The sequence below is a fragment of the Ylistrum balloti genome, unplaced genomic scaffold (assembly GCF_031769215.1).
Source record: "Ylistrum balloti isolate Yb309-2 unplaced genomic scaffold, AGI_CSIRO_Ybal_v1 Utg369916, whole genome shotgun sequence".
Classification (NCBI taxonomy): domain Eukaryota; kingdom Metazoa; phylum Mollusca; class Bivalvia; order Pectinida; family Pectinidae; genus Ylistrum; species Ylistrum balloti.
This window is the reverse complement of record NW_026782036.1, coordinates 1,427,656-1,442,525: the sequence shown is the minus strand read 5'-3', so window position 1 is coordinate 1,442,525 and position 14,870 is coordinate 1,427,656. Positions and strand designations below refer to the sequence as shown.

The 14,870-nt window shown below is 35.1% G+C and overlaps 1 protein-coding gene across 1 annotated transcript in view; it reads left to right on the top strand.

Annotated features, from left to right (window-relative positions):
• Positions 1 to 14,870, top strand: part of LOC132546834 (furin-like protease kpc-1) — a 132,465-nt gene that overhangs the window by 53,829 nt on the left and 63,766 nt on the right. Inside the window, exon 3 of the mRNA XM_060210556.1 lies at positions 11,096 to 11,200. Within this exon, the coding sequence (XP_060066539.1) occupies positions 11,096 to 11,200 (105 nt within the window). The remainder of the gene's footprint in view (positions 1 to 11,095; positions 11,201 to 14,870) is intronic.

Below are 14,870 nucleotides of genomic sequence, written 5' to 3'. Positions count from 1 at the left end.
ATTATTGCTACATTAAGAGATGCTATCTGCTTGTGATTGAATGTCTTATCGACGTCATATGCCATAAGATTGGTAATGCAAGTCTTGATTACGGAAGCACTTGCACATTTTTGTAAAGAAACACTTTTAAATATATACCTTTCTATGGTTATTGGTTGCATCTTCATTAAGTAGTAACATAAAATTATTTTCTGTCAACTTAGAGCCCTACTTTTTGTTGACATTTATGGCTTCATCTCAGTTTTAATTTGTAAAAATCTTACAAAAAAGTTTTCCAAACTATCTCTTGCATGATGAATCTTCAGGGGTCAACTACATAATTCATGTTTTATTTATATAATACTGATCACGTCTTCTATAAATGTTCTGATTATCAAGAGAAATCATACTGTAGAACCAAATTTTGTCAAATTTCATTTGCTTAAATATAATCCATCAGATAATTAAATGAGTACAGCACCAGCAAATTATTGCTACCTTGAATGAATACAGCCCCACCAAACCTTTGCTACCTTAAATGAATACAACACCACCGAACAATTGCTACCTTGAATAAATACAGCACCACCAAGCCATTGCTACCTTAAATGAATACAACACCACCAAACCATTGCAACCTTAAATGAATACAACACCACCAAACCATTGTTACCTTGAATAAATACAGCACCACCAAACCATTGTTACCTTAAATGAATACAACACCATCAAACCATTGCAACCTTAAATGAATACAACACCACCAAACAATTGCTACCTTGAATAAATACAGCACCACCAAGCCATTGCTACCTTAAATGAATACAACACCACCAAACCATTGCAACCTTAAATGAATACAACACCACCAAACCATTGTTACCTTGAATAAATACAGCACCACCAAACCATTGTTACCTTAAATGAATACAACACCATCAAACCATTGCAACCTTAAATGAATACAACACCACCAAACAATTGCTACCTTGAATGAATACAGCACCACCAAGCCATTGCTACCTTAAATGAATACAACACCACCAAACCATTGCAACCTTAAATGAATACAACACCACCAAACAATTGCTACCTTGAATAAATACAGCACCACCAAGCCATTGCTACCTTAAATGAATACAACACCACCAAACCATTGCAACCTTAAATGAATACAACACCACCAAACCATTGTTACCTTGAATAAATACAGCACCACCAAACCATTGTTACCTTAAATGAATACAACACCATCAAACCATTGCAACCTTAAATGAATACAACACCACCAAACAATTGCTACCTTGAATAAATACAGCACCACCAAGCCATTGCTACCTTAAATGAATACAACACCACCAAACCATTGCAACCTTAAATGAATACAGCACCACCAAGCCATTGCTACCTTAAATGAATACAACACCACCAAACCATTGCAACCTTAAATGAATACAACACCACCAAACAATTGCTACCTTGAATAAATACAGCACCACCAAGCCATTGCTACCTTAAATGAATACAACACCACCAAACCATTGCAACCTTAAATGAATACAACACCACCAAACCATTGCAACCTTAAATGAATACAACACCACCAAACCATTGTTACCTTGAATAAATACAGCACCACCAAACCATTGTTACCTTAAATAAATACAGCACCACCAAACCATTGCTACCTTGAATAAATACAGCATCACCAAACCATTGTTACCTTGAATGAATACAGCACCACCAAACCATTGTTACCTTAAATAAATGCAGCACCACCAAACCATTGCTACCTTGAATAAATACAGCACCACCAAACCATTGCTACCTTGAATAAATACAGCACCACCAAACCATTGCTGCCTTGAATGAGTACAGCACCGTCAAAATATTGTACCTTGAATATAGCATCACCAAACCATTGCTATCTTAAATGAATACAGCCCCACCAAATCATTGTTGCCTTAAATGAATACAGCACCATCAAATCTTTGTACCTTAAATATAGCACCATCAAACCATTGTTGCCTAAAATGAATACAGCACCACCAAACCATTGTTGCCTAAAATGAATACAGCACCACCAAACCATTGCTTCCATAAATAAATTCACTAGAAACCCTGACAAAGGACTTTCAGGATGCGTTATGCAACTGTGCATCCTTCACCTTGGTTATTTTTGTTGAGATAAGATTCCCACTACTCCTCATTATAATGAATAACTGTGGCACCAGGACATAACGTATAAAGAATTGGTTTTCCCATTTTGTTTTCCTGCTGTTGTGTAATAGTCATTGATCGTATCAAGGGGATGCATAGCCCTACAGACAATACAACAGCCTATACCTATACTTCATCTACTACTGGCTTCAATGCCATGGCATCCTCACATATCCAACATTTTGGCTTTAATTGCCAAAGAAATTTCACAACTTTGTATAGGTGTTTGATTATGAATCGGATTTGATTCCTATGTAATGGACTTTTTGTTACGATATCTGTAAAACTTTTGTGACAGTGTATACGTGTTTGGGGTCAATGCTCTGTATACAAAATTCCTTTTTTCCCAAACGTTTCCAGGTTATCCTTCTTTGTGGTTGCATTTCATGTGATCCTCACAACCTGTTAAGGAGTTTGACCTGTTTGTGAAAACAACAACTAACCCAAATGCTCTACCAGCATTATGTGGTTCTGGTTTTAGATCATTTCCTTGAGCTAGTTTGCAGTCTATTGATTTTGTAGTTATGGATAAGAAGCATGGGCCTTTAACCTTTTCTAGGTTGGTGTTGTGCCAGGCTGATTATTTATCTAATATTAAGCTTTTTGCTTATGGAAATAACACTACAATTTTCGCAATATTGGATGTGTAGGGTTGTTTGTTTATGTGTAGGTCATCATAGCCAAGTCTCAACACCCACCAAACCTAACAACTACCACTTTATGATTTCCATAGCTGATCGGACAACCAACCAATAAAACTGCTTTTCATTTGTTTATTTGGATACATGTTATGTAGCAATGAAAAAAATTCAAAACTCATCTTAATTCGCATAAAACATCTCATTAAAGTTTCATAAAAAGTGATCTATATTGACATTTAATTCATATTGAAGTTTTCAACAATTCTATAGCATAAGTGCTATTAGGGAAGTTAAAATTGATATTTTCATCATCTTACCTGTGATAAACACTGAAGTAAAAAAAAAATAGTAAGAGAGCTTGGAGATGGTGTTGGCCTGTATATACTTGCTATTGATAAGCAAGACACTGTTAAAATTTTCTGCGGAATTATTAAGTTAAAATGGCAAACAAGACCTGCTATCTATGAATACTACATAAAAATGATACCTGTATCCCTTCTCAGGTTGTAACATGTATTTCTATAAATGATTCCATATCTGTTCCTTGACAAGGCATGTAACTGGAGCTTTGATGTTGTGCATTGATCCACCCAGGTTAATTAAGTCTGAACACACAAGTTTTCTCTGTGTCATGCCATATCTATAAAAACTGAATTAAAACCAATCGTTTCATTACTTGACTGCAGATTTGTCACATACCATAGAATTGAAATCATTTATTCAATTTGCAACACAGCATCTCTGATGGAGTTGGAGTATGCAGGCGTAAACACCGCATGAAATACAGAAAATATTGGAAATGGCATGAAACAAACTGGAAAAAAATGAATGTAATTACTATAATGTTGTACTAGTGCTTCTTCCACAAAAAAATATAATTTTCACCATGACAAATATGGGAGCAGGCAAGGCAAGCATGCAATGCACTTTGTTTCAAAATATTTATGGAATCATTTAACAAACATCTGTATACGGTGCTGTTTTGTCAGGATGATGTATCTGAATTCATCATTCTTTTCTCATCAAGTCTTTGAGGATTTTCATTAGATTTCTAATTAAATGGAGGTAATTTTTTAGGTTTCATCTTTTGATGAATTGATGAAACAAAAAAGCAAAGTCAAATGATATGTATCGTGTGTATAGTTAAGTCCATACTTTTATATACGCGAAAATTTAATATTGTGTACCTTTAAATTTAACATCAAATACATTTGAAATTTAGGGATTTTGTTCCATAATTGATGTTGTTCCAGATTTGTTCAATTTGGGAATTTTGTTCCATAATTAATGTTTTTCAACTTTCAGAAATTGTACTATAATTCTTTCTGGTGTTTCAGATTTCCCTCTCCTATTGTCATGATTTTATCCATAAATGATAACTCTTGAGATAGATATTAGTAACATTGGTAAAATTGACATATATATCTGATCTATCTGTAGTAACATTGGGACTGAGCTCGGTTAGATAATTTTAGATTCACAGCTTCCTTAATCTGGAGTCATTCTCCTGGAAACATGATTTTCTGTTAACACGAGTGGTTATCGATGGCAAACGTGTCGATGCCATTCTTCATCGATACTGGGGTTATCACAAGCTCTTACTTGGGTATAGATGTGGTTACATGGTGTACATTGTGTCATTTGGTAAATACATATAATTACTGGTGAAAAACTGTCTTTGTTAACAGACAGATAATTGTCACTAGCACTTATTATAGTGATTGGAGGAGCCAAGTACAGGTTAGGTATAATGCATTCGTGTAAATTTTCTGTTATCGTATATCTGGCTGTGTTCTGACCAATGAACTGTATGTTATTGATATCTCTTGTCATGTACACACTACTTTTGATTGTAGTGTAATTTATGGAGATAAATCACATTTTGTATGGTATCTTACTGCTTAGCACTAGACCTGGTAAAGGTTCCTCATTCAAACATATTTATATAGACCACCCAGGGCAGACATAGAATCGTCATTCTTATACACTGGGCTTGCACTGTTAATATTTCAAGAGAGACTTGAATCATGGTATATATTCCAGACAAGTGGCTCCAAGGCAAGATTTAGCTTTATGTTTCTAACTCTCCTGAGCTGTTTCAATCCATCTTCATCTTTTGTGGGAGGTAATTTTTTTTCAATTTTCAAATCTCTGAGAGAATTTCAACCAATCATCATATTCTCCGAGATGTTCCTTTCCAGTCATTGACTGAGGTATAAGTCGGTAGAGTTGTGAACATAGACAATTCTGACTTGGCTTGTTATATTATGCTCCATATTAGATTTCTTCATACTGTTCACAGGAAAGTATTTCCCGAGGATTTCACCCGGACATAAAACAGATTATTTTGTCAACCAGTTTTAAATTGGCCCAAAAATACATGAAAGACCTTTTTAAGTTTCAGCCCACATTTTACATTGGCTTTGATGACAAAAGAGAAGAATAGACAGATGTGTATAGAATTGAGTCTCTTTCAATAGGTCTTGATAAGTAACAGGTCATAGTCGATAGGGTTAGGTGTTTTAACAAAAATCAACCGCAAAATTATGGCATAACTTTAATATTTAGTTGACAAAATGATTCAAAAAGTGATTTCTTTGTTGTTCATTGTATTGAGTCTTCTTTCAAAGTGGACTTAAAATAAAAATCTTAAAAGCAGATAATGTATTTATGTATGATATGCATGCTTTGGTCAAATTCCTTCAACTCAAGGATAAGGAGACCGGGATCATCTAACACTTTAAAGTTATCCCTGATATCAAGTCAATCAAACTGTAAAGATTTTTTTTCCAAGGGATTCTCTTTTTGCAATGTCCATAGATGGATTGAAATAGATGCCTTGGAAGTCAGAAAGAAAAGAACGGTCCATCTCTTTCATGACTACCATGAAAATACATTTGTTTTAAACTGTAAAAAAAAAAAAAAAAATGGTTTAAGAAATTGACAGCTACTGACATCAAATGGAAAGATTTGACCAGGATGGGAATAATACCTCTGGAACTTCTAGTCTTTGAATTATCTGAGTTGGAAATGTTATAGTTTCACTTTGTGCATGATAGGATTTTACCTTTATCACTCTAATGATAATTATCAGGTTTTAAGCCAAAGAGATCTTCAAAATAGTTATAAACTTAAAGCAGAAGTCATACAAAGTCAGATTTACTCAAATGATCAATTTCATGTTATGACCATTGGTTGGTTAAGTTTTGAAAAGTGATATAATGAGAAGATGTATATGGTTAATTTTATCCAGAAACCTGATTAACTTAATTGATTTTAATTGCTTTTACACTAAAACTTACAATTTTCATTCATTTGTCAGGTTTAACATTCTTTTTAAATCATCTTCAAATATAAGTATTTTTTTTAAAAAAAACATATTCTTAAGGAGTCATATATCAAAAATGTCTAGTGATAGATTTGTGATGAGTATTTGTGTTAAAAACCTCTAGCTGTGTGGGTCTTGGTAGAATGTCGGTCATAGTTGGGGTTACCGGTATGTCCTACTGACAGTCCTTCCTGCCATATGGCACAAGAGGTTCTGTTTTCTATCAAATCTATGCCTCAAAAGAATATCTGTCAACATGTACAAGAAGTATAAAATAGTTACACGGAAATCAATGAATTAAAAATAAAATGGAAAAGCTATATTGACACTTACTAAAACTCCTTTTTTTTATAGAAAATGAAAGAACTTGATTACTTCATAGATATCTGGAAAAGGTTAATTTTCTTCATAATAGATTCATCACCAAACATTTGAAATACTGGAAAGATAAAAGGTGGTGCAAGTTATGTTTCTATCCATGTGTTAATAAGTTGGTATTGTTTGTAAAATGTATTTGATATTCATTCAATATTTATGATATTAAAGTGTGGCTGTAACTCAGCGTAGTAAACAAACACTAGTCCAGATTGTACATCCTGTTCATGCCTGTGACCATTCTGAAATTTGTCTTACATTTACTTACAAATTTGAAGTCATTATCAATACCATAACTACTGAAAATAGTCATGGTTCCATGATGACTAACACAAGTTAGATTCCATGACAACTGACTCAGGTCATGATTCCACGACAACTGACTCAGGTCATGATTCCATGACAATTCACTTAGGTGATTCCATGACAACGGTCTTTAGTCATGATTTCATAACAACATTCTACTTCAGCAATTACTAAATAAAACCAGGCCTTTAATGAAACCCAGAGAACAGTAATCACAAAATCAAAAGATGCCCACGTATTTGTATTTCATTTACTTATTGCCCATTAAAGGTTTTACTGCATGTCCTGTAATATTAAAAAGGACAAGTTCTTTGATGTAAACAGGCTTTCTACACTTTTGTCCAAAATAATTAAGATCTTTTGAGATATGACTTCAGCTGTTGAACTAAAATTGAGTACAGTTGACTTGTATTGGGCATCAGCTACAAACTAAGAGCCTAATGTTGTTATATGGTAAATGTTTGTGGTAAACAGCTGATTGAATATCATTGTGATGAACTTTATTGTACAACATAGATGTGAGATTCACACCATAAAGCTTGGGAGTAGAATCAGTTGTCTATTAATTAAATGTGCCATGTTATATTTTCAAGGATATTAAAAATTGTAAGGATACTATGAAAAACAGATACTGATCTGTGACTTTTGATACTGGAAAAAAATTCAGAAAGTTGTTTTCGAGGAAATCTAATTTCCCTATCTTCAAATTTGGAATTTGAATTACAAAAATTAAATACCCTGAAGATTATTAATATAGAAAATCATAGATCGCTTCAAGACTTAAATGAAAAAATTTGAACCGATGGAGAGAAAAAAGGAAAAGAAAGAAATTTCAGTATGTATAACTATAGAAACCAAAGGAAAAAGATAGATTTTTGAAAAACTTTTTGACTTTGGAATAAACGTCACGACTGTTTGGTTTTGACCACACATGCACCTGATGTTATGTCAAGCAAAATTTCCTTAGGTACATTGATGTGTTTTCTCCAACAGAAAAATACTTGCCTCATGCATGGTGTTAAAATGTTTAAGAAAGGGGGCCATTTTCTGGAGTAGATAAACAAGCTATCGGTATGTTTTGGCCACATATGTATTTGATGTATTGAGGGGTTTGTATGTATTGGTATATCTTCTATCATATGGGATGTTTATACACAGCATGTGTGGAAATGTTGTGTGGAGCTGACCATTAGGTGGAGGAAGCTGATTGGTTCTGACAGATAGGCTATAGGACTGCCAAGGTCTGTGCTAATACATGCTATTTCATGCATGCATGATAAGGTATACACATGTATATAAGAAGCTGTTATTTACCAGCCTGCCATCACCTGTGCTAGGCATCAGCCCTATCCTCCCACCATTCCCTACTTCTCATACACTTCTCATATTCACAACCTCTCCATTTTTCTCTCTCCAAGACAAGCTACTAGCCATTACCTCTGGACCGAAGGCTCCTAGATTCTTTTTATCATAGACTAACCTACCAACCCTTGCCTCAAGGCCACAGCCTCTTACACTGATTTTTTTTTATTAAAAACTAGCTACCAGCCTGTACCTTTAGGCCACAGCCTCTTACACTGATTTTTTTTTATTAAAAACTAGCTACCAGCCTGTACCTTTAGGCCACAGCCTCTTACACTGATTTTTTTTTTATTAAAAACTAGCTACCAGCCTGTACCTTTAGGCCACAGCCTCTTACAAAACTTTCCTGTCCAAGACTAGCTACCAACCTTACCTCTAAGCTAGATGATTATAAACATCCACATTATTTCTTCCCTGTACGCCTTTGAATTTCTCTAATGTAGCCATCTTCTATCTGTCCTTTATATATCCTGACAGAATACTTCTTTTCTTTCTTTGGTCCCTAGAAGCTGTTCAACCCAATGCCATGATAATCTTTCTTTTCATTATTATAATTTCCATTTTAGCCATGCTTACTTTTTCGTGTAATGTTTGTTTTTCTTCTCCATAGTAACCTTTCCCATGTACACTAACCTTATCCCCCTCCTATAGCTACCCTGGGTCTACCAATTTCTTCTTCCTTTGTCTTTTCTTCCACACCTGTGAATATCTTTAGTCTTATTAACTATGAAATACCCAAAGTATCTATCTTGTTATAAGCTCAAGGGCCAACACAGAAATTCTGACTCCATTTTCAGTGTGGTCATCTTGTTATAGTAGAAACAATCAGATAGCAGCTTTAAGATAAGGGTGGGCTAATTGTCAGATAAAGATACAGCATTCGACAGCGAGATAGCATTTATTGGTAAATTTATACGACAGCAATAAATATGAGTGTGCTTATTGCCAGGCATGGGTTTCCAGCCAAATGCAATTATATCATATAAATTTATTTGATACGAAAAAAATAATGAATTCTGTATATTTAGTTGAATCCCAGTGTTACAGTTCTTAGTCCTAAGTAGGTTGTATCCACTGTTTAAGAATCAGGGGTATTATATCGCTCCCAATGCCCTGTCATGTAAGTTGATTGCTAGTATAAATTAGTACCTGACTACTCTGAAAATATGTGACTATCACGGAAACATGTTATAAGTAACTAGTTACTAGTCCTTTTCACACTCCTCTCCAACATCAGAAGAGGAAAACTTGATAAATGTTACCTACTTATGTTGTTAACCTCTCTAAGAACTTCTCCATTAGCAGGTGTGACTCCACAAACAACACCCCATCAACTTAATTGCAAGATGTTTCTCTCTATACATAACAATTAATCCAGTTACCATATTTATCAAATGATGAGCCCTCTCCTTGTAAGATGTCCACCCATTTTAGCTTTTCAGTAAGAATATAATGATTTTTGTTGTCCTGTAACAAGCCCACCTTCTGACTTTATGTGAGAGTTCATCTGTTTGTTCCCTTGGCTTACTGCAGGTACAATATGCATGGGTTACTTGTTGGTGATACATGCCACTATCTTTTGTAATTTGTATATAGATGATATTGGCCTACTTGGATAGAAACAGGTATATATTGTGGGCCTTAATCAGGAGCTGATAACAGGCCCCTTTCCAATTGAACTTACTCATTTACAAGCCAGTTCCCCAAAATTTACAATTTACTTATGAAAATTTCCTTTCTAAATTTACTAATTTCTTCCCAAAATGAGGTAGAAATACCCCATTTCAAGCCAGTGAAAAAGCTATGCAACTCTGTGTAATATTGAATTTATAAAAATAATGGCAGGTTTCGATGATATTGCAGTAAAGATGAAGTTTTAACATTATTTTGAGGCAGTGTTGAATTTTGTATTTATGTGTGTATTTTATACCTGATTGTGCAATGATCTGAAAAACATCTGTAACCATTACAAGACTATATGACTACTAGAAAACATTCTTGAAAGCAAGTTCAAGAGTAAACTGTATGATTTCACAAATACAAAACATAATATGCATTGGTCCCTTTAAAGTTTTTACTGCAAGTGTTTGACATAATATACTGGAGTGGTTGTGGTGGAGTGTAATGGAAACATCTCAGCTATGTCTTCGCCCTGAATTGTTGGTAAAGATTAGCTTCAGCACCCTAAACAAACTAGTTTTTTTAGCTGTACACTTTTACCTTAGTGTCAGATGGTCTGCTTTTTTGTAATATTCAACGTTTGGAATCTGGGTGGTTGTCTGGCTAGAGTACACAAGAATGACTTTAATGACAGCTAGTGGTGCTGAAGGGTGTAGAAAATTTTGAATACTAATTGCTCACGTAAACCTTTCCATCACTCATTTGAAGAATTTGGCAACCAAATTTACCCCCTTCGCCATTCATACATAGAATGCGATATTCTACATATGGCGATTTAGAGTTGATTCCGCTCTGCTGGGGTGAAAACACTTCTCTACCTGTTGATTTCTCATTACCGACTGTTGTCAATTCTAACAATATGCATCAGATCATTCAGGGCAATAATGAGATGCTTAAGCTTCATCTGTCACTATTCCAGTCTCCCCTGGCAAAGAAATATCCTTCTACATAACAAAGCATTCATAAAGTCATTGTTGGAAGTTATTTTAAGTGCCACCATCCCTTTAGTAAAGTGTCTGCGGTCTGTATAGACAGTTAGCTGTATACTGTCGGACATTGAAGGATAACACATCTATGTCTAATTGCTTTTGTGTGTTAACTGTGTAATGTTCTTATTTATTTTCTTCTTTAACACTATAATGTTGCTATTATGTCTTGATTTGTTTACCTGTTTATAACAAACGATTGTTTTTCTGTGTTTCAGGTACGGTGGTTAGAACAACAAGTTGCTAAAAAAAGAAAAAGACGAAGTATATACTATCCCCATCAACTATTTAATGACCCAAAATGGCCTCGGATGTGGTACTTAGTAAGTTTTCCATTTTTTTCAAACTTTTCCCTGAACAGAGGCTCTGCCTTGTCCTACTATATACAGTAAAATCATTAATTTGGGTTAAAAATATAGGATTTAATGGTGTAAACATAGTTAACAAGATGCAGACTTAAAAAACTAACATGGGGTAAAAAATTCCATGTCTTCTCTGAACTGGTAAAAGAACATGAAAGATTTCCTAATTTCTCTGAAGGAAACACTGAAAACAAAATATAATGTTGTGATATGTGTTAGTAGCAAACCTTCCTGCCAAGATAGAGAGTGATTTATTATAACATTAACATGACTCTACAAAAATAGATGGATTAATCTTGAAACTACACCAAAATAGATAGATAGATGTAAGTTGATGTGGGACAAAATTTGCTCTAAAATTAAAATCATCATTATTTGTGGTGCAGATTATTAAAGTACATAATATGAATTAAAGTTGCACCAAATCAAAAGGGAAGACAACCTAACTACGACATAAGCTCCAGAAGAGTGATGTTTCACTCCATTTGTAAATTAATCTGACCTTTAAATAACTATTCAACTAAGGACAACAACACAATAGGGTAGCCTACTTCGATTGAAAGATAAAAAAAGGCTGTAACTTTATCACTATGTGTGGAGTGTGCCTCTTGTAATTTAAATTATCAGAGCAATCCATCAACAAAGTAAACATTAGATGTTGCAGGGGATGAAATGCCAATAGGCACATCAGACTGTTCTGGCAGAGATTTCAACTAGATTTGACAGAGACAGATAAAGGGTACTACGACTGAGTATTCTGCTCCAATGGTTAGGGTCTGGCTATGCTATTACTTGGTATTCAGTTTATAATGAATGGCTGTATGTATATTTTTATAGTCCTAGTAATGTGATGTGCGATATCTGAATGTTGATGGAGTGGCATTGACTAGTACTGGATTGATAAAGTAATGCATTAATACTAGTTATATCTGTGAGCTATTTGCAATGATAGGAATTCATAATAGGTAAAATGGTGATATTGCAGTTCATTTATTTCATTTCTATGAATTCACCATGATTTTAATCCTGTGTTTCAACATAAAAATGATCGGTCGTTATGGTTAATGTTAAATATTATCTGTTGTTAATTAGACTGGTGGTAGGTTAGACCTGCAGCTGCTGTGTAGGTGCTGATATCATTTTGTTTTGGTACAGGATAATTCAGACCTTCTATATGAAGCATTTTAAAACCTGCTTAGTAGTGGCATACATTTCTCCAGTTTGGTTTAGTGTTTGGAGTTTGAATAAATAAGAATATGGTATCCATTGATTTGATGAAAAATGTATAATTTCTCAAAGTTTGTAGATAAATGCCAAGTGCTCCATTCAGAAAAAAAGCAAAAAATTTTAACCGTTTGATTGACATGATCATCAGTTATTCAGGAACAATCAATAGCTGGAGGCAAGACCATTCAAATAATAAGATGTCTTGTTATTTTTAAAGATGTCCTTAGTTGTACTACCCTCATTTTGTCATCAAATAATACAGAGGAATGGTTAAGAAATTGAATCATGTGACTCTATAGAATCTCCAAGTGATTTGGTAGTGGTTTGAGGTTATACATACTGCAGAAACTGATTTTGGTTGATGATATTCTAGAGAAAAGTTATTGTGGTTGGAGTTCTAATTTCTGCCAGGAGACAGTGGTTATTGTTGGAGTTTTGATTTCTGTGCTGCCAGGAGACAGTGGCTATTGTTGGAGTTTTGATTTCTGTGCTGCCAGGAGACAGTGGCTATTGTTGGAGTTCTAATTTCTGCCAGGAGACAGTGGTTATTGTTGGAGTTTTGATTTCTGTGCTGCCAGGAGACAGTGGTTATCGTTGGAGTTTTGATTTCTGTGCTGCCAGGAGACAGTGGTTATTGTTGGAGTTTTGATTTCTGCCAGGAGACAGTGGTTATTGTTGGAGTTTTGATTTCTGTGCTGCCAGGAGACAGTGGTTATTGTTGGAGTTTTGATTTCTGCCAGGAGACAGTGGTTATTGTTGGAGTTTTGATTTCTGTGCTGCCAGGAGACAGTGGTTATTGTTGGAGTTCTGATTTCTGCCAGGAGACAGTGGTTATTGTTGGAGTTCTGATTTCTGCCAGGAGACAGTGGTTATTGTTGGAGTTTTGATTTCTGTGCTGCCAGGAGACAGTGGTTATTGTTGGAGTTTTGATTTCTGTGCTGCCAGGAGACAGTGGTTATTGTTGGAGTTTTGATTTCTGTGCTGCCAGGAGACAGTGGCTATTGTTGGAGTTTTGATTTCTTGCTGCCAGGAGACAGTGGTTATTGTTGGAGTTTTGATTTCTGTGCTGCCAGGAGACAGTGGTTATTGTTGGAGTTCTGATTTCTGCCAGGAGACAGTGGTTATTGTTGGAGTTTTGATTTCTGTGCTGCCAGGAGACAGTGGTTATTGTTGGAGTTTTGATTTCTGTGCTGCCAGGAGACAGTGGTTATTGTTGGAGTTTTGATTTCTGTGCTGCCAGGAGACAGTGGTTATTGTTGGAGTTTTGATTTCTGCCAGGAGACAGTGGTTATTGTTGGAGTTTTGATTTCTGTGCTGCCAGGAGACAGTGGTTATTGTTGGAGTTTTGATTTCTGTGCTGCCAGGAGACAGTGGTTATTGTTGGAGTTTTGATTTCTGCCAGGAGACAGTGGTTATTGTTGGAGTTTTGATTTCTGTGCTGCCAGGAGACAGTGGTTATTGTTGGAGTTTTGATTTCTGTGCTGCCAGGAGACAGTGGCTATTGTTGGAGTTTTGATTTCTGTGCTGCCAGGAGACAGTGGTTATTGTTGGAGTTTTGATTTCTGTGCTGCCAGGAGACAGTGGCTATTGTTGGAGTTTTGATTTCTGCCAGGAGACAATGATTGTTATTTGTGTCTTGGTGTCTGTGATACCATAGAAACAGTGATTGTTGTATTTGTGAATAAGATATCTTAGAGATAGTTGTGCTCAGGTTCTAATGTTTGTGATACCATGGAGACAGTAATTCTGGTTTTAGTTTTGGCGTCTTTGATATCATGGAGACATTCATCATTAATTGGGTTTTGCTGTCTATGACACCTTGGAGACATTGTTTGTGGTTTGAACTTTTGGTTCCTGTGAAACCATAGAGACTGTGATTTGACTTGGTTCCTGTGTTACCATGGTAACTGATCATGGTTTAGGTTTTGTTCATGTGAGAGTACCTATATAGAAGAAGTTACAGAAGATGTCTGTAATGGTCTGTAATTATATCTCCTAATCAGGTCCCCAGAGAAATAGGCCACTTGTAATATATAGCACACAATATTGTCTGTCAACTGTTTTACTCTTGATTAATCATTGTACATTAAATCAGCATCACTTTTGGGTGGAGCTCAATATCATTGATGATATCACAGTCATGAATGTTTGCACATCTGCACTAATGTTTAGTTTTCAAAAAGTTTTAGATGAATTGATTGATTCCTTTTAACACTGTGGGTTCAGAATTGCTTAAATGGAATCTTTGGAGAAGGTTTTATAGATGGGATTTGGTAAGGAAATTTTGCTCTGGGTCTTTTCCATCCCATTTTAGCATCACAATATTGTCATTGTCGTTAATGCATATCTTGTGTGAATTCTGACATTATAAATGTTATGACATGTAATAATGCACTGAAAAGTA